This window comes from Tympanuchus pallidicinctus, unplaced genomic scaffold (assembly GCF_026119805.1).
Source record: "Tympanuchus pallidicinctus isolate F22 unplaced genomic scaffold, pur_lepc_1.0 scaffold6, whole genome shotgun sequence".
In the NCBI taxonomy this organism is placed as follows: Eukaryota; Metazoa; Chordata; class Aves; order Galliformes; family Phasianidae; genus Tympanuchus; species Tympanuchus pallidicinctus.
Genome location: NW_026294780.1, coordinates 32086536 through 32111247, shown reverse-complemented (window position 1 = coordinate 32111247; position 24712 = coordinate 32086536). Strand labels below are relative to the sequence as shown.

Below are 24712 nucleotides of genomic sequence, written 5' to 3'. Positions count from 1 at the left end.
GACTGGAGGAAGGGTCACGTCACTCCCATTTACAAGAAAGGGAATAAGGAGGACCTGGGGAACTACAGGCCGGTGAGTCTCACATCTGTGCCTGGGAAGATCATGGAAGAGATACTCCTGGACAGCATGCTTGATCACATGAGGAATGAGCGTGTGATCTGAGACAGCCAGAACAGCTTCACCAGGGGAAGGTCATGCTTAACCAATCTGGTGACCTTCTATGATGGAGTGAGGGCATTGGTGGACAAGGGAAAGGTGACTGATGTCACCTTTAGCTGGACTTGAGCAAGGCCTTTGACATGGTCACCCACATCCTTATCTTCAAATTGGAGGGATGTGGATTTGATGGATGGACCACTTTATGGATAAGAAACTGGTAGAAAGGCTGCAGGCGGAGGGCAGTCATCAATGGTTCTATGTCCAGTGGAGGCTGGTAATGAGCGGCATCCACCATGGGTCTGTCTTGGGACCGGTGCCCTTTAACAGCTTTATCAGTGACATCAATGAGGAAATTGAGTGCATCTGCAGCAAGTTTGCTGATGACAGCAAGCTGAGTAGTGCTTTTGACATAGCGGAAGGAGGAGATGCCATTCAGAGGGACCTCGAGAGACTAAAAAAGCGGGCCCGAGTGAATGTGATGAGGTTCAACACAACAAAGTGCAGAGTTTTGCATTTGGGCTGGAGGAATCCCTGGCATCCATACAAACTGGAAGGAGCAGTCCTTGAGAACAGCCCTGTGGAGAAGGACCTGGGGGTCTTGATAGATGAAAAGCTTAACATGAACCAGCAATGTGCCCTTGTGGCTTGGAAGGCAAATGATATCCTGGGCTCCATCAGAAGAGGGGTGGCCAACAGGGACAGGGTGGTGATTGTCCCCCTCTACTCTGCTCTTGTGAGGCCCCACCTGGAATACTGCGTCCGAGTGTGGAGCCCTATCATGGTTTTATGATTTTTGGTCATCAGTATTCCACACCATAACATCATGTAATGCACTGGGAGGTGGGGTTTCCTATCTGCCGAATGTTCGTCTGACGGAGAAGAACTACATTTCCCCAGGAGGCTTTGCGGTCAGCAAGGAGATATAAGTCCATGCACGGTCACCTGATTCCTCTTCTTCGCCTGCTCTTCGCCGTCTGCGCTTCGCCATCTGCACTTCGCCATCTGTTCTTCAGTCACTCAACTGGACTGCACTTCTCACCCCAGCATTGTGGTGAGGTCTATACAATTCAGACAGACTCTTTCTCTCTCTCATTGTATTTTACTAATACTATATTTAGTAAAATCATTTGTTCCACCTCAGATCAGTGCTGTTGTTTTCAAGTATTTTGGGGTCCCCTGCTTCCCCTTTCCCAGAGGCGTGGATCCGCAGATCCCTCCGCCCTGCTGGTCACGCAACTGGGCCGGACCAGGCCATAAACCGTTGACATTTTTGGTGGAGAATGCGGGCAACAATTGCTTTCTAGCTGTTTAGACTCTCTGCTCTCGGAGAGCTTCATTGGGAAAGCTTATCTGTTTCACTGCTACTCTCTGAGAACGCGACCTTGAAAACTCCAGGCGGACTGCCAATAACTTAGGATATTTGTAAACTCTGAGCTTTACTATCTTGCCTCTGTAAAAAAAAAAAAAAAAAAAAAAAAACTTTCTGTTGTGAAACTGACTCTTAAAGGGCTGCATGCTGCATGCTGCTTCTTTTCTAATGCTCAAAACATACTGGGCATTAATTAAGCTTGCCACCTTGCTCTATGGAGCAATTGGCATATACAATCAATTGAAAACATGGGTGGAAATATGGACCTGGCATGTTCGTTCAATGTGGCATACAATTCCGGAACAGATGTCAATTTTACAGGACTGGGGATTTTTAAGGTTTCCAGTCTCACCTTTCAGCCTGTAATGCAGTTTTTGAATGAACACCTAGTTGCATTACTAATCTCCCTGAATGTATTGCTCATCATTTTGCTCAGTATTTATTATATTTTGAGGATGTCCTCCCCAAAACCAGAGAATACTGAGTGGCAGGGAGTGTGGAGAGGTCTGGGAGAGATCTTAGACAGATGGAAATCTTCAGTCTCATGGAACTTTACTCCAGAACACCTGAAAGACCCCGAGAGTCTAAACAGCTATTTAAGGCAGGAATGTTGCGGCTTGGGCAGTTCTGAGGAGGCACATATGATTTGGGGCCTGGCTAATGCTTATCGGGCCTTATTCAATACTATCCTGGAGAGAGAGAGAGCTTCTGAAATTGAAAGGGAGAGCCTCAGGGAAACAGTTCAAAATGAGCGAGAGAGTCTCCTGCTCCAGAGGAAAAACCTCAGATCTGAAAGAGATGCCCTCCGAATTGAGAGAGACTCCCTGCAATCCAAACTCGACAATCTTCAATCTCAACAACACACCCTCCAATCTGAGCTGGATACTGTCATAATCGAACGAAACAAGCTCCAAGCTGAGCTCAAGGATGAGAGCATTGGAACTGATCAACCTGATCAACCACAGGAAGCACCACAACTGATGTCAGTTGCCCCTGTAAGAGGACGGAAAACGAAGCAAATCTCGACTCAGAAGAGAAGAAAGAGGAGGAAAGAGGTCCAGAGGAGTGGCTCCAAGGTCCAAGAGAAGCACCTCTGAGTCCAGGGGCGGGGCCCTCAGTAAGACCATGGTCACCAACGCCTACGAGGGCAAGAAGTCCTGGAAGAGCAAGAGGTGAGCAAGATATCGATCTCTGAAAATGAATGAAATTCGAAGTCTGAGAAAAGACTTCTCATGTCACCCAAACGAGCCTATTGCTACTTGGTTACTTCGATACTGGGACAATGGTGCCAACAGTGTGTGGCTAGATAGTAGAGAAGCTCGCCAACTGGGTGGCATTGCTAGGGACTCAGCCATTGACAGAGGCATTGGTACATGCCAGAACCAGGCCTTCACCCTCTGGAAGAGGATGTTGTTAGCTGTAAAAGAAAGATACCCCTTCAAAGACGATCTGATGCCTGAGAAGAAGAAGAAATGGGCTGATATGGAAGAAGGCATCCGTTATTTGAGAGAATGTGCTGTGGTGGAAACACTACATAGCCCCAATTTCATTCCTGATAAGCCAGACCAAGAGTATGATCCTGAGAGAGCCAGGTGTACACCAAATATGTGGCGTACATTCACAAAGACTGCACCAGCAAGGTACGCCAGTACATTTGCAGCAGTGTATGGCAGAGGGGAAAGAAGACCCCTTATAAATGAGTTGGTTAATAAACTTCAAGACTTTGAGTTACATTTAAGCCCTCTACGAGCTTGTGTTTCAGCCATTGAAAAAGTAGCTGAAAAGCTGGACAGAATGGAGAATAAACAAGAAGATATAATAGACAAACTATCAATCGTGCCTGATGCTGATGAATCCATGGTGATAACAGATACATCCAATGAGGAACAGAATTCCCAAAACAGCCTACTTGAGGGGCTGATCAACTTGATTTCCTCCCAGCCAGTGTCATCCAACGTCTAAGCAATCAAAAGAACACGTCCTCCTGCTTGAACAAGTGGTAACAGTAAGACCACGTCACGTTTTGCCTTGTGGCATTACCTACGTGACCATGGAGAAGATATGAAGAAGTGGCATAAGCAACCTACTCCAGCACTTCAAGCACGGGTAAAAGAATTACAAGGCAAATCAACCACCAAGGTGAACTTCTCCAAAAAGGTGATTGCTCCAGTTGCTGCAGACAACGGAGGTAACAAATAGAGGGGCCCTGCCCCCAGCCAGTTGGGGGAAGGGGATAATAGTTTATTGGACTGTGGATTAGATGGCCTGGCACATCAGAATCACGGAAATATAAGGCCCTGGTGGATACTGGTGCACAGTGCACTCTGATGCCCTCAAGTCACCAAGAGACAAAATCAGTTTATATTCATGGGGTGACTGGGGATTCCCAAGAACTGACTATGTTGGAGGCCGAAATCAGCCTCACTGGTAAAGGCTGGCAAAGGCACCCTATTGTGACTGGCCTAGGGGCTCCATGTATAGTTGGTATTGATTATCTCAGAAGGGGATATTTTAAGGATCCCAAAGGGTATTGATGGGCCTTTGGAATAGCTGCTGTAGACACAGAAGGTGTTAAGCAGTTGTCTGTTCTGCCTGGCCTATCAGAAGATCCGTCTGTTGTGGGGTTGCTACGAGTGGAAGAGCAACAGGTACCAATAGCTACAAAAACGGTGCACAGACAGCAGTACCGCACCAACAAGGATTCCTTGTTCTCCAACCAGAAGTTAATTCGTCAATTAGAGAATCAGGGAGTGATCAGCAAAACTCACTCGCCTTTTAACAGCCCCATATGGCCAGTGCGTAAAGCCAATGGAGAATGGAGGCTGACGGTGGACTACCATGGCCTGAATGAAGTCACACCCTCATTAAGTGCTGCTGTGCCAGATATGTTAGAACTCCAGTATGAACTGGAGTCAAAAGCAGCTAAGTGGTATGCCACCATTGACGCTGCTAATGCCTTCTTTTCCATTCCTTTGGCCAAAGAATGTAGGCGACAGTTTGCTTTCACATGGAGGGGCATTCAGTATACCTGGAATCGTTTGCCCCAGGGGTGGAAACATAGCCCAACCATTTGTCATGGGTTGATCCAAGCTGCACTGGAACAGGGAGGTGCTCCTGAGCACTTACAGTACATTGATGACATCATTGTGTGGGGCAACACAGCAAAGGAAGTTCTTGAGAAAGGAGAGCAAATAATCCAGATCCTTCTGTGTGCTGGTTTCACTATTAAGCGAAGCAAAGTGAATGGACCTGTCCTAGGTGTAAAGTGGCAAGATGGCCGTCGTCACATCCCAGCAGATGTGACTGACAAAATCACTGCCATGTCTTCGCTCACTAATAAGAAAGAGACACAATCTTTTCTGGGTGTAGTGGGTTTTTGGAGAATGCATGTTCCAAACTACAGCCTCATTGTAAGCCCCCTTTATCAGATGATGCGGAATAAGCATAATACTGCATGGGCTCCTGAGCGAGTCATGGTTTTATGATTTTTGATTATCAGTATTCCACATCATAAAATCCCAGTGCACTACATGATGTTAAGAGTTAATGCTCCAGTTCCGGGTACCTTTCCTGGAAAAAAAGAACTACATACCTTAGAAGACTTATCATTCCTGCTCAAGTGGAAAACCTCAATAGGTCACCTGACGTTCCTCTTTTTCCATTATCAGGCTTGCTCGCTGCTGCTTGTCCCGACTGCACACTGTTAGCGTAAGGTCTTCAGCTTTTTCGGACATTCTCTCGTATTTGATTGATTAGCTTCAATTCTAATTATATAATATTACAGTACATTACCTTGCATTACAATACCACATTTAGTTAGTTTGTTTCTCCTCAGATCATTGCTGCTGTTTTTACTTATTCAGGGTCCCCTGTTTTCCCCTTTCAAGAGGCATGGATTCATGAATCCATCCGCCCTGCTAGTCACAGAACCAGGCCTAACCAGCCCATAAAATGCTAATGCATGAGTACCGTTACTTCGGAGAAGTATTTATTTTTCATCCATACAATAAAAGTATAGACATTGATTTTAAAACTTATCTTCTTGCACACATAAAAATTGTAAAAAGAGAAGAGTTTTACAAAGTATTAAAAAGTGGATGTAAAAGTAAACAGTATTTTCTATTACTTTGCCCATAGGGAAAAATAAGTAAATACAAGTAACTCACATCTACTTTTTTAAACTATTTGACCTTCCTACTGTTGCAGCTTCTTCTTCTTTTTTTCTGGTTCATTGCTGTGGTTTGTCTCCGTAGATAAATGTGAAGGAACACCACTTGCAAGTATCTACAGTAAACCAACAAATCAGAAAACAGCATTTTAGCTTCTACTATTCTGGTAATACATTTACCTTCTACAGCTACACTATCCTCATGAGAAAACACTAATCATGTAACGAAGTGTTTAGCATCGCATAGCTATCACAGCTCAAACACTAAGCAAGCAGCAGCTTCCTTCTAAATGAAACACTAGGCATCAAACTGAGTCCTTGTCAGGCTCAATCTGCGGCTCTGATTATAGCCCAGCAAAGGGACGTTACATTACGCCTTGGTAGAAATTGGAAAAATGGAAAGCAGACAATACAGAACAAGGAGGAATTAGAATAAAGAAAAGCCTGTGTCTTTACAGAGGCATGGTAAACTGCACTCTAGGAAAGAGGTCGTTAAAAGGCATGCTACGCTTTCCTTGAGAATACGTAAAAGAGTGGGTGAAGCAGGTTGTAGAATGAAATACTATTGATTTTAGTAACTGAACCAGGATTAGACCCATGTATGTTTCTCTGCAAGTGAGTCTATGGGCTAACTGCAATGCCTGACCAGTAAAGAGGTAACAGGTACTTCAGAAACTTGATGCAAGGAACTAATTACTATGATTTCAGTATCAGGATAGAAATGATTTGAAAATTGCAAGAGCATGTACCAGAAGAAAAGTCATGCTACTTGCTCATTCAAGTTATATTCTAATATGGTTACAATTAATTGCAGAGTAACACAGGCACCTATACTAGAATTAAAGACCCACCACCATAAACTTAAGGTGTGGATTTGTTAAGACACCTAGGATGAAAGTAACCGTTATGACAAGCTAGGGAATATCAGACTGTGAGAAGACAGAATGTGAAAGCAAAAATTTAATTGTTCTCAATGAGCAAATGTCACAAGAAAGCATAAAGCATTCTAGCTTTCTAGGCTGTGTAATGGTATATTTTCTGGAGAAATTAGTTAAATGATCCCAATTCAGACTACTACAACAGACCAAAACACGTTTGGAAACATGATTTCTCAGAAAAACCTAACATATATGTATAAACAGTCATATTTTGTTTATTTTCACTTCCCCTGCATTACTGTATTTATTCATTTTATATACTCAATTACTGCAACAAACCATTTACCAAGAGTCATGTGCAACGTAATGCAAGTACACACAACCTTGTACTGCCATGCAAAACATTTAGCAGGCCTGAGGCATGAGACCAAGTGAAAACCCCAATGTCTCAGATGCAGAGAGAAGCAGCTAAAAGCAGAAACAGTTTTTAAAGCCAGACACACACTAAATAAGAGATTACAGTTGTTTCAGTATTATCACGAGAGACTCTTGGATTGTGGAAGTTGTGGTAAGAAAGCACTGCCATTTATGTACTCTGTGTTCATTAAAGAACCAGCAATTACAGCTTCCTTCTGAGAATCCCATCAGAGTTGCACAGTAATTTACTGGAGCTAAAAGAAGATCCTACTGAGTTCTGGCAGAATTTCAGAGCAATTTGATTACAGAACCACACAACTTAAGATAAACCATTTCAGCAAATCATCATCCTTCCAACGGTAATATTCTTAATGGGCCAAGAAAGGAAATTTCATTTAGAATCCTTCCTGCTTTTCAACACACAGTAAAAGCAGATCTATGTTTTAATGAGAATAGATATGAAGCAAATCACTATAGATTTGCTCACTGATATTTTCTTTTTTGGTTGATTTTGGAGGTGTTTTTTTTTAAAATAATTTTTATTTTTTACTTTTAGGTTGTATTTCAATTTTGCTGTATCCTGACCTTCAGGTTACTAGAAACCACAAATCTTGCGTCTTACCTTTGGTTCTACCAATTCCATCCGAATTTTCTGATGTTGAATGTTGGACGCATCTAACGTAATGTTCACTTTGACTCTGTCAAATACAGATAGTGTTGTGCCTTCCACAGTAAGTGATGGTACCTGTAAGTTCAAATTTTGTATTAATACTTACTGTTCATACTGTCTTACATTTTTATACAAGTAAATATTTTGAGATGTAGTTCTTAATGTCCAGAGAGTTAGAGTGCAGATACACATCTGTGTGGCATTTTTTTGGGATCATTAGATATTGTCTATTACAGAAACCCATTCTGATGTCAGAATCTTTTTGCTTAAACTCAAGACCACAACAATACTACTATTGCAGAGTAACAAAATACTATGAAATTAGAAAAGGTTCTATTACCCTTCTAACACAACTATAATAGATTTCAGTCATTTTGCTTGTGTACCTCATTGGAAAAAAAAAAAAAAAAAAAAAAAAGGCAAAGAAGAATAAACCTTAGGAAATGAATGTACCTCACTGTTGTAATCAAGTTTTGGTGTTGGCTTATCTTTTTCTTCAAAGAAGACTGTTCCTTCTAACCCATACTTTGGAATTAAAACCACAACTGCATTTCTTCTTACAAACAATATATACGCATCTTCATTCACTACTCCCTTAGTTTTAAAGAACAGCTGTAACAGAAGATAGAAGAAAAAAGGTGTTAGCACATTCCCTTCTGGATTAAAAATATATCCACTTAAAAAGAGTAAAATACTTGAGCAAATATAGATCTATACTTACTATTACACACCATATTTAAAAAGTTCATTCAAATAATTATACTTGCTATTTATAATACCATTTCATTCAGAATATTTATTAAAAATATACGCATACACACACACACACACACACACACACACACACAAAAGAAAGCCAATGATAGACATATAGACAGTTAAAAGCACTTTCCAGAAACAACAGAACCCATATAGACAGTTATAAGCACTTTCTAGAAATGCAACTCTAAGCTCTTCAGTACCAGGAATGTTACGTTGAAGCTTTTCCTTGAAGAAACTGCACTTTTTCATAATAATTCCTGCAGACTTACTTTTGCTCACCAAAGCACAACCTGCCTGTTATTGCTCAGTGTTTCTTCCTTTCCTTTAAGGGCAACATGAATCCCCCACAGATCATGCTTACATCTCAGAAGTATTTACCTGTGTGTGGAAAGCAACAGATGCTCTTTGTGCATATTGAGCCATTTTATGCCGGTAATTGAGATTTTTACACAGATCTGCCAGTTTATGTTTATCAGTAAGTTCTGGATAGGTACTGTCTGCTCCTATGGCTACGGCCAAAAGACGATGCACTATAATGTCAGCGTACCTGCAAAGAAGATCTGTGATGTGTCAAAACGTTTTTATCAGTTTGACTAACATTTTGCTTTTTTACAGATCTCACAGCTCAAGAATCCTTTCTAATAGTAATGGTCTCTACATTAATTAGAAGATCACATTCTCTTTGCTGATCAAATATACACTCTGCAGAGAGTATCTTCACAATACTATGAACTACACCATTTTCTTTTTTAGTCTAAGGAATTCTTTACTACAGTTTACCAATGCAGCCTGCATTACTAAATACTTACAAAGAAGAAATAAAGCTTTAACTTTGAACTCAAGAATGATGTTTCAGCACAACAGATTAAGCCCCTTCCTCTTTCCTTTCTCAAGAACTAGGAAAACTTCATTTCAGTGCCCTTACTCAGCAAAACATAATCACACAATGCTCCTGGCACACAGCTTTTATGAGAATTTGAGCCAGAAATTCTTTAACGTATCTGTTAACAAACATGATTCACTAGTGGAACTCCAAGAAGCTCTAGAAATTACCCACACAAGAGAGACATTGCCTTAAATTTCATTGTAATAAGTTTAATTAAGAAAATTCAAATTAACAATATTTTCATATGCTTTTATAAGAAGGAATCTAAATGTTTACAACACAGCTTCCTCTTGACAAGTAGCCAAACACTGCCTTACTCTCTGCTTGACTTATTTAAAGCTGAACAAAGTTGGTTTGTATAACACTTCTGTAAAGTAAAGCCACTGCCTTTCCAATTCAAATTTTAAACTGAATGGAAACACAATCTCCAATGCACTCTCTTAACAAATAAATCACTTAGTCTGTCCTCTGACAATACTGTAAAATGAAAGAAAGTACCTTCTAATAGGTGAGGTAAAGTGGGTATAAATAGGTGAAGCTAAACCATAGTGATGAAAATCACTATCCATTCCAGAACAGAAATACACAGCTTGCATCATGCAGCGAGTGGTCAAAATTCGCAACAGTGTATTTAGGTATGGGAAATCAGGAGATTCAGCTTTGTCTAATGATTCTGCTAACGCCTTTGCAGAGTCTGTCTTTATTTCCAAATTCTGGAGAAAGCAAAAAAACAACAAGAACAGATTGTAAGCAGAAATACCACAGCTGAACCCGTGTCGCTCTTAGTAACGCTAACAAATTTCCTACCTCATAAATTCTGAGATGTAGACAATAAGACAACTGTGTCACACAGAACTCTTGTTTGTCACTGGCAAAAATGCATACCTATGGTGGTGACTGTGTTGCAAAACAGTGTTCTGCAGCAAAGAACTTGCTCTATCAAACAGTGTGATTGTGCTCTTTGTTGTAATTTCAAAGGAAATAAATAGGAAGCATTACTTTAGGAGTAATGTAGGTATTAAAACTTACACCTGGGGGAAAGTGATTTTTAAAATTATTACTGTTTTGTTTCCCACATACTCTAAGAAAAAAAAAAAAAAAGGAGGCAGAGGGACAAAAAACTGTGTGGAAAGGAATTCCTAACTCACATGAGAATGCCTAGAAAGTTAACTTAAGAGTTCAACTCAACTGGGGACTGCAATCTTTGAACACAAGATCACAAAACTGGAAAAGTAATGCTTCTTAGTTAAGACTTACTAATCAAATCCGAGTTGTTTCAGGCTACACTAACTAACCCCTAGCTGACCTAATGAGAAGATGGAAACTGTGAACACATGCAAACACTTCCTTACTTCCAGACTTTAACAGAGAGCAACAATGTATGTGATTCAAAGCCAAGAACTGTCTGAAAAACAGCATTCATGGCTTGGAAAGGAGAAAAGTGTTTCACTAACAGTTAAAATACAGAAAAGAATTAGTGTTTTCTACTTTCTTTTCCTGAAAGAAAAAAGCACATTTTTTAAGCACATAATTCTTCTTTTCATCTAAAGGTACAGACGCCTCCTGCAGGTACCAGCAGGTAAAAGGCAAATCAATATATGTTTTCAAGACATTGATTTCCAATCGCCACTCTTGGATAAGTGGCCAACCAGACAGAAAGCACAGCTTTTTAAATTAACTCATGAGAATGGTAAAGACCTGCCTTGGACTTGGCTGCCTTCACAAGGATGTCGTAATTCGATGGAGGAGGAGCAGGATGTTTCCGGAGCAAGGCAAACTCTGGGAACTCATCATAAATTTTTTGTGCCACAGAGACATTGGCAAGCAACATGAACTCTTCAACCATGGAGTTGGTCTCTCTATCAACAGAAAATATTTTGTATAGTTAGAAAAGTGTCAAATTAGATACTTGCTACGTATCCTATTATTATCCTAACAATATTCTATAACATTATCTAGTTATCTAGAATTTTTTAAAATGGTACAAAGTAGACATATTTTTAAGACTGAGAGCATGCCAAAATGTACTTACTAAACTTCAAATGGTGGGACAGAAGAAAAAAACCCCAAAATATTGTAAAATAACAAATCCAGAGAAAAACACTCTTTAAAATAGCAATGCCATCTCTGGAAAGACCAACAGATTTCTTATGCTTAAGAATACTATTCAAGCACACATACAAAGCTTGAAAGCACTATGTTGCACACCATCAAGTCATAACAGTATACACTGTAAGATCTGCATACAGATTCTAGCACAGAAAATAACTACTAGTAGGACAGGAGTATCTGGACTCAGAAACTGAATCAGTAGCACCATTTTAAAAACTCCTCAGTAAGGCTGTCAATATCACTCTGCACCTCTGCAACGATTACCATGTTGTTGTTAAAGTTCCAGTAATCCACTCCTCCAAACTCTACTTTCCCTTCCTGTTAGTAGGAAAGCATCACAGAGAATGTGGAGAGCCTGTAACCTAGTGCTCCATTAAACCAGTAGCAAAGACTTAAGCTCACAGATGAAACACAGTTCAAACATACTTCATAAACAGAGTAGTAAAATACAGAAGAACCATCTTTCCTACGATTACTGACTTGGACTACTGCATAAACTCTGTACACTACAGGCTGATACTTAATTCGGGATAGGGATGGAGCAATAGGAATTTTTAAGTAGCTGAGGAAACCAACAGGGCTTACTTAAGTTCCTTAGTTTGCAGATCAATAGGATCGTGAGTTTCACTATCCATGTGAAAACGAACTTCTGGTGAGGAAAGCGTCAAAGCTCTGCAAGACAGTTAAGTGATATTACTGTAAAGGAGAAACAGCAGCTGAGTTGGAGGCCTACCTACAACAGCTTGCTTTGTAACAAAATGCTAATTTAAAAAAAAGAAAAGAAAAAGGAATTAACGTTCAAAACAGTAGAAATAGCAGTGCTGATACACATCACTATTAGCTTTTGTTTCCAAAAGAGTTTAACTGCAAAATGGGATATAGAGCATCTTCACATGTAGTTCAACAGCCAAAAAGAGATGAAAAATGCATCACTGCATTGTTTACCCATTATCAATTCTTTTCTTCTTCAGAATTTTTGCTAATTTGTTTAGTCCACGCAGGCTGACAGTAATATCATCACTCATTGTTGCCGAATCAATTCTCATCTGTGCTTCAGCATACGTAAGAGAAGCCTTGGAGAAAAACAAAACAAAACGTCACAATACTGAAAAAGCACACTTCTATCTTTCAGAAAAAAAACAGTTTTTTTTGGTCAAAGCTCATTCATAATAATACAAAGCTTTCTGCTCAACACCTCTATGAACATCATTCTCAAAGAATAACAGAACAGCACAGATCTACACAAAAATCCAAGAAAAAAGTAAACATGCACAGTATTCTTTTAAAATGCTGATATAATACCTGAACTTAACTAGATGACAAGCTGGTGTACAGCAAACTATGTCTAATATGCATCAATGCATTTATATTTTTAAAATGAAATACTATAAAGTGACTGTACAAAACAACATTGCACCACTGAATGTCTAGAAGAATAGCATAGGATAACAATATTTTCCCTCACTTAAGGATTCAAGCTTGGTTTCCTAACTTTGAGAAAGCACATCAGTAACAGAAACAGGAAAACTTCAGTATAACATTTCTCACAAGAAGTGTTCTTTTCTTTTAAATAAATACCACATTCATCCAACCAACCTTGGAATTAATAATACTCTTTGTAAATCTGGTGTTTAGAATTTCAGCCTTTTGGTTCATCTCCCATATACACGAAAATGCAAGCCTATGAAAAGGGGAATAGGGGGGAAATCTATTAAAATCCATGCACACACATCTGGAGTTTCTTGTCAGGATCAACATACGGATCGTATACATATACCTGTCCACATTAGATCTTAAGGAGCATAAATTGGAGCTAAGCAGTTCTGGAACCATATCAATCCTCTGCAAAATAACAGATAAAATGCATCACTAGTCACAATTAATCACAATTACTTCATATTGTGATTTTTAGTACACTGAAAGCTTGAAAATAATACTTTCCATCATTCTGATAACATTGTATAAATCAGGAACAAAGGAAAGGAAAGCAATGAAAAATCCAACCACTTAATTGCACAAAAAACTTTCCATATAGAAAACCTACCTTTTCACACAGATATACAGTTGTTCCTCTTTTTGCTGATTCCTCATCCAAAGCGTTTCCTGGACGAATAAAATGACTGACATCTGCAATATGCACACCAACCTAAAAAAATAAATAAATAACAAAACCCAGGCAGTGTCACGTTATACATTCTATGAAGCAAACAGCTCTCAACATAAAAGAAACTTTCTCAAGGTTTTATTTCAAACCCAATTAACCCTTTTCCTATTCCTCCCAGCAACTTCTATATTTACAAGAAGGAAGAGTTAGTTAAAAGCATTGCAGAAAATGAACAGTTGTAGCAATTCTGAACAATAAAGCCATGTGTACGTTTAGTGGAAAACTGCTTTCATTACCAATTCAACTCTGCAGGTTTCTTGCTTTTCCCTGTTTGCTGGACTTTTAATTTTGACATTCTCTGCTATTGCAATTACAAAGTAACAAAGAAAATCTGCCTAAATCAGATACAGTGAGGTACAGAGCTGGTGTTCATCTTGTAGCTTTTCAGTGACTTTTTCTAATAAGTCCTTAACTATTACAGCTATAACTTCACTCCTTCCACTAGTTCCTCATTCTAGCCATAGATATTTGTGTCTATACTCAGTTAAAGCAGTAAATAAAACCCGTTACTTTCTCACATCAAATGAGCAGACAGCAGGTTCAATTGAGAAGACGTTCAATTATGCTTTAGATACTGATGTAATGCAAGTCAACTACATTTCTTTATTCCCACCTCACTCATCAGCAGTGCAGACCATTGGTTTCTTTCACAACAGACCTAGAGTTTTGCTTGCATCAATTACTGTTCTCACTACTGACTGTTCTGAAAAGCAAATAAGCAAACAAGAACACAACCCACCTCCAGATTTCCATTTCCTATTTCTCTACAATGCAATGCATCATCAATATCTGTACAGCCAGGAGGATCAACGCTACAAACATACAGATGCCTCAAGTCCTCCCTATATTTCATATCCTGAAATTTAAAAAAAAAAAAAAAAAAAAAAAAAGGAAGTTGTACAGAACATCAGAACATCCACATTAAAGGAGAAATAACAAGAAATGATAATTTGAGAAAAGATAATTTGAGACTTTGTGTAAGACTTTCCAAAGTAATCACATATTTTTAAGTACACAGTCTGCAACATTATTCAACCAAACAAAAGAGGTACACAGAGACTGTAGTGATAACAAAGGCAAGACAATGATAACTACCAAAATTTTGTTACAGAGCAAGCAAAAAGGAAACAGAGAATAAAACATCTTTCCAATCAAGTGTTTCCTTTCCTTTACATTCTAAGCCAACCATTTTCCACATTTAAGACACTGTGGAGAATCTGAAATTCACTCACATCAATTAAAACAAGCAATTCTGCAAACAGTAACTTTCCTTCCTCTGATTACCGTACTGGATTCTACTGGAATGTATTAAAATTAACACCAAAATAATCTGAGAAAAGACATGTAGGCTACTGCATTTGGTTACAACCCTGTCTAGTGAGATGCAGGAAAGCCCCCCAACTCACAGATGTGTGTGTGTGTGTGTGAATTGTAACCTCTCACCTTTGTTAAACAAATTTTTTTAAACATTTCAAATGACATCTGCATTATGGTAGTTTTTCTTGTGTTTTTGTTTTGTTTTTAATTTTAACATTTCTACCTCCAACAAACTTCAGCCAAAATTCAAAGTCTTGTGGAGAACTTTCCACAGAAAAGCAGACTAAATGTTCAGAACAACCTGAATTTTAGGATAATTTTATCCCTCTATTTTTGGTGCACCGGACCATTAAAGAATATCGTAATTTGAAGACAGCACGGTAATTATGGCTATAACTTTGAAAGTATTACCTTTTCTGTAATGCTCCATGGCATTTTCGGAAGAAAACTGAGGACATTCTGAGAGAAAGGCTGATGAGGGACATCATGTTCAAGGAGAAGAACTTCTGTCTCAGTCTCTTTATCTCCAGCACTTCCCAAATTCTTCACAAAATGACCCTGAGAAATAACATACACGTGTATATGTACATATATAGCACTGGAACGCTCTGCCCAGGGAGGTGGTGGAGTCACCATCCCTGGAGGTGCTCCAGAAATGTTTAGATGTACTGAGGGACACGGCTTAGTGGGGAAACATGGTGATAGGAGGATTTTGGACTGGATGATCTTGGAGGTCTTTTCCAACCTTGGTGATTACACACACACACACACACACACACACACAAAAACATCAAGTAACACTGTATGTTCAAAAGTAATACATGAAATAAACCTAAGATAAAAACTTTAAATGCCTTTTTTTTTTTTCCCCTCTCCTCTCCTCAACTCAATCTAACTTGTTTTAAATAGTGCAATGTAGCATATACTAAAGATGCCTAACATTGCAATAGCAGCACACCTGTAACTAGCAAACAGCTGTCTTGGTTTATTTAACAAACTAGCTAGCATAAATTAGATTTCTATTTTATTACTGGAATAGTTGGCACATATGATGATGTTTCAAGGAAGTGGAGAAGTGAAATCCCTGTGTTCTGTACAGGATTTCATCTTCACAAAACTTTTACAAGTGCAATCTTATCTCTTGTTAGCATACTGCATCCATTTACTCTGTAGAAATGTCCTAAGCCGATTATGGTTGTATCCCTGAGCCTTAAACATATTTTTTTCCTTCCACATGCAATATATCTACTGTCCACATGAAAGAGAAAATGGATCCCTCCACGTGCCCCCCTTTACTCCCCCCTCAAACTTCCAAATACAGGGCTAAATTTTGTTTGAGTGCAAGCGACCTTCACTACTCACAGATAAATCTGCTCTTCACATAAAGCCTTTTATGATAACCTCTATGCTGCTGTTAGACTTGCAAACAGCAGTTTGTTCTGCCTAAAAGCTGAAGGTTTATACATAACTCAAAACAACTCCATTAGCCTTTCAGTCTAACAGTTAAATGTCAGATAGGTAAGCATTAAGAAAGAAGCATCAGAACTTACATTAGGATACCTAGAATTCCTAGGCCAACCATCAATAGCAACAATTATTCTTTGTCCTTCCAATTTATCTGCTTGTCTTGTTTCTATCCGAATCCGAGGAATCCTGCGATCAGCTGGTGTAAACAAGTGTCGCCTTGCCTATTAACAAAGACAAAGGAACAAATTATTTCTACTTTGTTTTGTTTTTAAATCCTACCTTATCCTACCCTTACAGGTAGATTACAGATTTACTGCCTTACCTCTTTAATCTGTGACTTGGAGAGCATGCCACAGAAGGGTCGCCAGTTTCGCTTTATAATACCAACCACTTTTCCTGTAGGTCTCAGCATGTTCTTGTTAACAGAAACCTTCAACTGAGACAAAAAAACAAAAAAACCCCAAAAAAAACAAAAAAACCAAAAGCTAAAGATCACAGAACCATTTAAAATCAGCACTCATCTCAAACCTTGCTGGTAGTAGGTTATGTATCACTACAGCACCATGAACCCTCTTATGACATCATGAATGGAATAATGCCTCCCTAGGCTTCTTAATATTTGAAACATGACTAATTGGTCAAGTTTTCTCGTGGACATGGTTTTAGAACAAAGAACAGAAAAAGCCTAAAGAAATGCTATCCTGTACTACACTCTCTGCTCATTTCCTTACTATCTCTATTTTTTCCCCCAACCCATTATTTTCATTTTTAAGAAGCCTTTTTATGCAGCTTGAAAAGTTCTCCAGCAATTCTAAACACAGTAATTAAAATGTATTCCCACGGAATTCAGTGGGAAGATTGTATTATTAAGGAAACGCAAATATTTATTGCACAGGGCATACATACACGTGTGCATATACAGTAAGCAGAATTACTGCAAGTAGGTAAGGAGTACTTTATAACCTGCTCCTAATGTATGCATTGCCATTAAAAACCAACCAGTCTATCCACATATCAGAATATAGCTTTGCATTATTACTTGGCTACTGCTCAATAACATTTATCTCTTAATAAAGACAGGAATCATTAAAATAATAATAATTAAAAAAGGTAATTTTGTGTCATACAATGTTTTCTTTCTTTTCTTCCATTTCAATGTCATCTTCATTCTGGCCATCATCTTGCAAGACCACTGAGGATGGTGCCACCCATTCATCTTTTGCTAACAACTCCACAGCTACAATATCTTCATGAACTGCTCGGTTTAAATGCTTAAGACCCTGTATAATTATCTGGATTTTTAGAAAACAAAACAGAAATACATAAAAAAACATAAACAGAAATGTTTATGATGACAGCAACAAAAGATTCACATCAGTGTAACAGAAGAGTATATATGTACAACAGGCTCCACGCTCTGTGACACACTTCTTGCACTAAGTTTCTTTTGGTACTCATGATGTTATTTCAGAATTCACAGAACCACAGAATGGCCAGGGTTGGAAGGGACCTCAAGGATCAACAATCTCCAACCACCCCCCCGCCACATGCAGGGCCACCAACCTCCCCATTTAATACTAGACCAGGCTGCCCAGAGCCCCATCTAATCTGGCCTTGAACACCTCCAGGGACAAGGGCATCCACAACCTCTCTGGGCAGCCTGTTCCTGCACCTTGCCACTTTCCTTGTAAAGAACTACCCCTGACATCCAACCTAAATCCTCCCTCCCTCAACTTAAGACCATTTCCCCTTGCCCTGCAGTTATCTACCCTCTCAGAGAGTTCATTCCCCTCCTGTTTCAAGGCTCCCTTCAGGTACTGAAAGGCTGCAATGAGGTCACCCCGCAGCCTTCTTTTCCCCAGCCTGAACAAGCCCAGCTCCCTCAGCCTGTCTCCGTAGGGGAGGTGCTCCGGTGCCCTGATCATCTTTGTGGCCCTCCTCTGGACCCTCTCCAACAGCTCCCTGTCTTTCTTGTACTGGAGGCTCCACACTCGGATTCAGTACTCCAGATGGGGCCTCACAAGAGCAGAGTAGAGGGGGACAATCACCTGCCTGTCCCTGCTGGCCACCCCTCTTCTGATGGAGCCCATTGGGATACCATTTGCTTTTTAAGCCGCAAGGGCACACTGCTGACTCATGTTAAGCTTTTCATCTATCAAGACCCCCAGGTCCTTCTCCACAGGGCTGCTCTCCAGGACCACTCCTTCCAGTCTGCATGGATGCCTGGGATTCCTCATCGATGTCACTGATAAAGATGTTAAAGAGCACCGGTCCAAGACAGACCCCTGGCGGATGCCGCTTGTTACCACCGGCCTCCACCTGGACATAGAGCCATTGATGACCCCCCTCTGTCTGCGGCCTTTCAACCAATTTCTTATTTCAGAATTCCAGTAGTCCCTGTAAAACCACTTGTTTTCTCAATTTTTTTCTTCTTCAAATCAGAAAATTCTTCTGTTTTTGCAGGCTAAGAGCCTTCCACATACTGTTGTGAGACTGGAATACAATAATTTGAGAGCCAAGGAAGAACTGTCAGCTGCCACCAGAAAGAGAGTGAAGAGCCATCTGCTGCCAGTTGGAAACAGTACATGTCCAATTGTACCAGCTGCACGTTCAAAATCCAGCAGGAAGAAACCAAGGTAAACTGCTCAAAGGGCAACAGCCTAAAAACACTGGGGCAAATAACGCAAGAGAGCTCCACGAGGGCTCACCACAGTTTTTCTGAAAATCTTCCTACGAGTCTATTACTTTTTCCATCACACACTTTAAAATAATTTAAGAAAATACTACTTCAATTGACTTGAATATGACAGTGTTTCAAATCAAAGATTCCGTTTTTCATACACTTTTTCAAAGAACACATTATGCTTTTTAACATCTTTTTTGAAAAAAGGCATCCTCACTATTTCAGCGGTCTATCTCCACAAAAACAAAGCAAAAACCCCATGTCAGAAAAATAAAAATAAACAAAAAGAGAAAAAAATAATACTGCCATTTAATACCACTTATCACTGTGAAATAATAACATAATCATTCAGTAATGACCAAGTAAAATTCACAGTGTGAAGTTAAAACACTCACCTCTTTGTTTTCTTCAGCATCCCCGTGAACCCAAACAGTAGCTTCAAGATAATTATCTCTGCTTGCTCTATAGGTTCCTTGGAGGTAAATGCCAGATTTTATTCCTTGCTGCAATTTGCTAAGAGGAACATGTTCTGGGAAAATTATTTTGCCACTTTCTATTTCTTTCTTTAAGGGAAAAAAAAAAAAAAAAAAAGAAAAAAAAAAAAAAAAAGTCTTTTACATTCATAATTACTCCAAAACTGATCATCTCAGGAACATGAAACTCAAGTTAGCAAACTCCAAAATTATAACTGTGTATAGGAACAGAAATGCACAAGAATGACAAACTGGTATTGAACAGTAACTTTCCTAACGAAGCACAAAAAGCATAAAAATGTGACAACACTAAGAACACCTCTGTTTCTCTCCCTGCTTGCCTGCACAGACTTAAGAGGTCACCACATAAGTGATGGAGACGTTTGTTTTTAATGCATTCACTAAACATAGACTTGGAAAAAAACATTAGGACAGTACTACAGTGCACAGAGCAGCTGCATGAATCAGTCGAAGTTAAATGAACTGCAGGTAACTGCTGAAAAGATCAGCTCAGCCTCCCACTCTCGCATGTCCCACTCCAATCCATTAGAATAACTATCATCACAGAATGGCCTGGGTGGAAAAGAATCTCAAAGATCATCTAGTAGACCAGGCTGCCCAGAGCCCCATCTAATCTGGCCTTGAACACCTCCAGGGACAAGGGCATCCACAATCTCTCTGGGCAGCCTGTTCCTGCACCTTGCCACTTTCCTTGTAAAGAACTACCCCTGACATCCAACCTAAATCCTCCCTCCCTCAACTTAAGACCATTTCCCCTTGCCCTGCAGTTATCTACCCTCTCAGAGAGTTCATTCCCCTCCTGTTTCAAGGCTCCCTTCAGGTACTGAAAGGCTGCAATGAGGTCACCCCGCAGCCTTCTTTTCCCCAGCCTGAACAAGCCCAGCTCCCTCAGCCTGTCTCCGTAGGGGAGGTGCTCCGGTGCCCTGATCATCTTTGTGGCCCTCCTCTGGACCCTCTCCAACAGCTCCCTGTCTTTCTTGTACTGGAGGCTCCACACTCGGATTCAGTACTCCAGATGGGGCCTCACAAGAGCAGAGTAGAGGGGGACAATCACCTGCCTGTCCCTGCTGGCCACCCCTCTTCTGATGGAGCCCACTGGGATACCATTTGCTTTTTAAGCCGCAAGGGCACACTGCTGACTCATGTTAAGCTTTTCATCCTTCAGGACCCCCAGGTCCTTCTCCACAGGGCTGCTCTCCAGGACCGCTCCTTCCAGTCTGCATGGATGCCTGGGATTCCTCCAGCCCAAGTGCAAAACTCTGCACTTTGCCTGCCGTGTTGAACCTCATCAGGTTTGCCCTGGCCCACCTTTCCAGCCTGTCAAGGTCCCTCTGAATGGCATCCCTTCATTCACTTTACTTTAGGTGTGCTAGTTTTCAGCTGTGTCAGTCTTATGGGACATGCCTGGGTGGGGAATTCTGTTCTAGCGGGTGGCAACCTTGCCCACAGCCTGAGGGGAAAACCAGATGGGCCTCCAACCCATTCTACCATAATTCTACGATGATGAAGTAACCCATCTTCGAGCTGCAGCACACAATTCTATCAACTTATCTTATGACTATATCAAATCTTTTCATCAAAAATGTTTCTGACAAATGAACAGTAAAATAACAAACACAAAACAAACTTCTAGATGGTTTGCCATGCAGACTTCTGAAGTTTTAATTTTAGTTCAATTATTTGCAGTACTTATACACTTCCTTGAATCACTTGTTAAGCTTCCCATGTTAGCAACTGTCTTTTTACAAAGAACTAAACAATACTTTCCAGTAGGCATATCAGCAGCACTTAAAATAGCTGCAGTATTCTTTTCAGTCATCAAAAAGTTTTACTGTCAAAATGGTAATGAAGACCAGAGTCCTTTTTCTGAACTGATGCTAGTAGCCTGACAAACGGCATCCAATAACAGACTGCAAAATTATATTATAAAATAAATAAACCAAAAGAGAATAAAGACATACCCCTTCATCAGATACGCAAGCAAGACGATCTACAAGATCAGGATTATCTATCAAGCTTTTAATATACTCCTCACCTACAAAAGCACACACAAATATTTATGCAAGAGAGGCAGAGAATTTAGGTATAAAGACACTTGAAATTTTATACCTGAGCAATGAATTAAATCTTCATGCCACCATACTTACACGTATAAGCAGTTATCCCTTCCTCAAGGGCTTTCTCCTTATTATTTCTGTCGTTTGTAAGAAAGATAACTTGGATGTCTTCATTCTCCTCATTCTGTATTTTCTTCAAGTGTTCACTGTACCATTTTACTGCTACCCGAATGGCTCTGTCATTGCGGTCATTAGAGCTTTCTCCTTGCTCCTGCTCTATGTATGTTTCTCTAACAATTTAAAATAAAAAAAGAAAAAAAAAAAAAAAAGAGAGAGAGCAGGCAGGGAGAAGGTTAGCAAAGCCAACTACATCAAACAAGAAATCCAAACATCTATCTGCAGTTACAATTATTATTGTTTTCAGACAAACATTGTAGACTGTAGGGACAAAAGAAATACAGCTGAACCAATTTTTAAAACATGTAACATTAAAGAGCACTGAAGGCTTTGGACACAGGATCAAAAAAACTGACGAGGAAATGGCAATTTCTTACACAGTGTCCTCACTGAGGACTGAACAGAACAGCATTCAAGACAAGCACTGCTTGAGCCTTGATGCTGCTGTAGCAGAAACTACATAAAGGCAAATTAATTGCATCCCCCTTTTTTTTTGCTGCTAACTAGCTGATTTGAGTTCTACGGATTGAACTGGCAGTAGTAATAACACATCAGAATTTGTGTAAAATGCATAACCATGATTCCACTGCTCAGGTTAAAGGTCTTGCTGCACAAGTTTATTCAGAATTTTAATCACCTTTTCAGAAGATATGCATGCCAACACCAACTATAAAATGAGAAAGCTCCTGTAACATCCAATTATTCCCCAGCCGGACTTCTTAGATATATCAAGTGTTGTGCACATCAGCCTCATTTTACCTGCCTGATTCACATGTACCAGTTCCTTTACCAAACTTCAGTACAACGTTATACCCTATTCCAAACCCTACCGATGATGTTCATTGGTGAAGGAATAGAAGTGTTTTTCAGGGTTTCCGATCACGTCTCTGATTCGTTTGTACACTGGTGCACTCCGATTCCTGACCTCTTGTAAAACTGTCTGTAGCACAATGACATTCTTAATAACAGGGTCTTCCAGAATATCAATCTGAGGAACAAAATGGAAATGCATCAGAACTGTGGTGTTTTTCTACATGCAGGCTAAATTACCAGGCCCAATCTTGCTGTTGCAGCCTTGTAGCTGGGTAAAAACCTGTTCCTGCTGTCACCACAACCATCGCATCCCCACTGCTCTGGTTCTTCCCAGTGTACCCTGGCAAATTCTCTGAGTGTTCAATAACTGCTAAAATGCCAGAGCGCTCTGCCCTTCTCCTGAGTAACTGACAACAGCCTTCATGAATTACTCAGGGCTACCGAATCATTACGGTTGGAAAAGACTTCTAACATCATTTAGTCCAACCATCGACCCACGACCACTGTGCCCACTAACTCATGCCCCTCAGTGCAACACACAGGCAAACAACATAGTGCAACACATTTCTTGAGCACCTCCAGGGATGGTGACACCACCAACTTCCCTGGATAGCCTCTTCCAATGCACCACCACTCTTTCTGAGAAAATTATTCCTAAAAGTCAACCTGAACCTGCTCTGCTGCAACTTAAGGCTGTCACACCTTGTTCTACTTCTCCCAGTCTCAAACATTTGCACCAGACTACTGCATGCCTTACAGACACATTCGACAGCAATCAAAAAAACCCTCAGAATTCAGCTTGGGAGCTCCTTGCCTCCAGCCTGCTACTGCTCCATCTGCAGAATCACAGAATCACATCAAGCCTTCATGCAATTAGAATCATAGAATCCTTACAGTTGGAAGGTACCTCCAAGGGCCATCTAGTCCAACTGCCCTGCCATGAACAGGAACACATGCATCTAGATCAGGTTGCCCAGGGCTTGATTCAGCCTTGCTGTGAAAGTCTCCAGGGATGGGGCATCAACCACACACATCACCAGGTAACCCGTTCCACTGCATCACCACCCTCACTGTAAAAGATCTCCTTACATCCAACCTAAATCTACCCTCTTTAACGGCCAGGGTTAGAAGGTTCATGACCCAAAGGATCATGAATCTCCAAGCTTGAAACCATTTCCCCTTGTCCTATCATCACAGGCCCTGCTAAAGTCCCCTTCTCTCCTGTAGCTCCCTTTCAGACACTGACAGGCCGCTATCAGGTCACCTCACAGCCTTCCCTTCCCTAGGCTGAAGCGTACCATCCCTCGGATCATTTCTGTGGCCCTCCTCTGTACACAATCCAACAGGTCTACGTCTCTCCTGTTCTGAGGACTCCACACCTGGATGCAGTACTCCAAGTGAGGCCTCACCAGCACAGAGCAGAGGGGCAGGATAACCCTCCCCGACCTGCTGGCCACTCTCTTTTTGATACAGCCCAGGATACAGTCGGATTTCAGGGCTGTGAGGGCACGTTGCTGGCTCATGTCCAGCCTGCCCGTCACCAGAGCACACAGGTCCTCTCGGTAGGGCTGCTCTCAATCCTTCCGCCTCTCATTTTGACGAATTACAAAAAAGAGTCCATCCCACACTCGTGGAATCGTACGCAGCCCCAACGGCCTAAAGCAGGCCGGTCCGGGCGACGCTGAAAGCTCCTCACTGCGGCGGCAGGCAAACAAATCGCAGCCTCGGGAGCAGGCGGACAACAGGGGAAGGCCCAGCGCGGTGCTGAGGGCAGCACGAGCCCCAGGGCCATCCCCACCCGCGCGCACCGAACCGAACCGAGGCCGCGACGCGCTCACCTGGTGCAGGAGAAGGTTGGTGTCGGGCAGCAGGTAGTGCGGCCCGGGGCACAGGTCGCTGGCGGCGCCGCTAGGCCGCGCCTCGAGCCCCAGGGGCTGGCCGGGCTGGCCGGGCCGGGCCGGGCAGAGCGGGCAGGCGTCGGCACCGCAGGGGATATCGTCGCGCAGGTAATGCTCCCGCACCACCTTCACCACCGCACCCGCCCGCGTCCGCTTCAGGAAGGTCCGCGAGGTCAGCATGGCGCCGGCGCGGCCTCTTCCCAGCGTCCCTCGCCGCGCGG

General features: G+C 41.1%; 2 protein-coding genes across 3 annotated transcripts in view; one reads left to right on the top strand and one right to left on the bottom strand.

The window, feature by feature from the left end:
* Nucleotides 1–1009: 1009 nt before the first annotated feature.
* LOC128092111 (uncharacterized) overlaps nt 1010–24712 on the top strand; it is a 726933-nt gene continuing 703230 nt past the window's right edge. Inside the window, exon 1 of the mRNA XM_052705646.1 lies at nt 1010–2583. Coding sequence (XP_052561606.1) covers nt 1777–2583 — 807 coding nt within the window. The 5' untranslated portion in view covers nt 1010–1776. The remainder of the gene's footprint in view (nt 2584–24712) is intronic.
* DIS3 (DIS3 homolog, exosome endoribonuclease and 3'-5' exoribonuclease) lies at nt 5495–24708 on the bottom strand. Of its 2 annotated transcripts, XM_052705582.1 has the most exons (21): nt 24432–24706; nt 22611–22768; nt 21694–21893; nt 21508–21581; nt 19448–19615; nt 17497–17661; nt 16692–16805; nt 16453–16590; nt 15314–15460; nt 14325–14441; nt 13466–13567; nt 13199–13263; nt 13018–13102; nt 12367–12494; nt 12007–12093; nt 11012–11168; nt 9808–10022; nt 8802–8970; nt 8115–8273; nt 7614–7736; nt 5495–5812 (listed from the first exon to the last, which is right to left on the bottom strand). In XM_052705582.1, exons 1-21 carry the CDS (start codon nt 24669–24671, stop codon nt 5723–5725), a joined length of 2901 nt encoding a protein of 966 aa, XP_052561542.1. In that variant the 5' UTR covers nt 24672–24706; the 3' UTR covers nt 5495–5722. The 2 variants fall into 2 exon arrangements, with proteins under 2 accessions (XP_052561542.1, XP_052561543.1); XM_052705583.1 differs by lacking the exons at nt 5495–5812; nt 7614–7736; nt 8115–8273 and having other exon boundaries at nt 8853–8983; nt 24432–24708.

Excerpts from the sequence above, each read along its gene's own strand:
- DIS3 (XM_052705582.1), bottom strand. The coding sequence starts at position 24,671 with ATGCTGACCTCGCGGACCTTCCTGAAGCGGACGCGGGCGGGTGCGGTG. Across the intron at positions 13,264-13,465 it reads CTGTATATCTGTGTGAAAAG|AGGATTGATATGGTTCCAGA; the intron begins GTAGGTTTTCTA and ends GTTATTTTGCAG. Across the intron at positions 13,103-13,198 it reads TTAAGATCTAATGTGGACAG|GCTTGCATTTTCGTGTATAT; the intron begins GTATATGTATAC and ends CCCTTTTCATAG.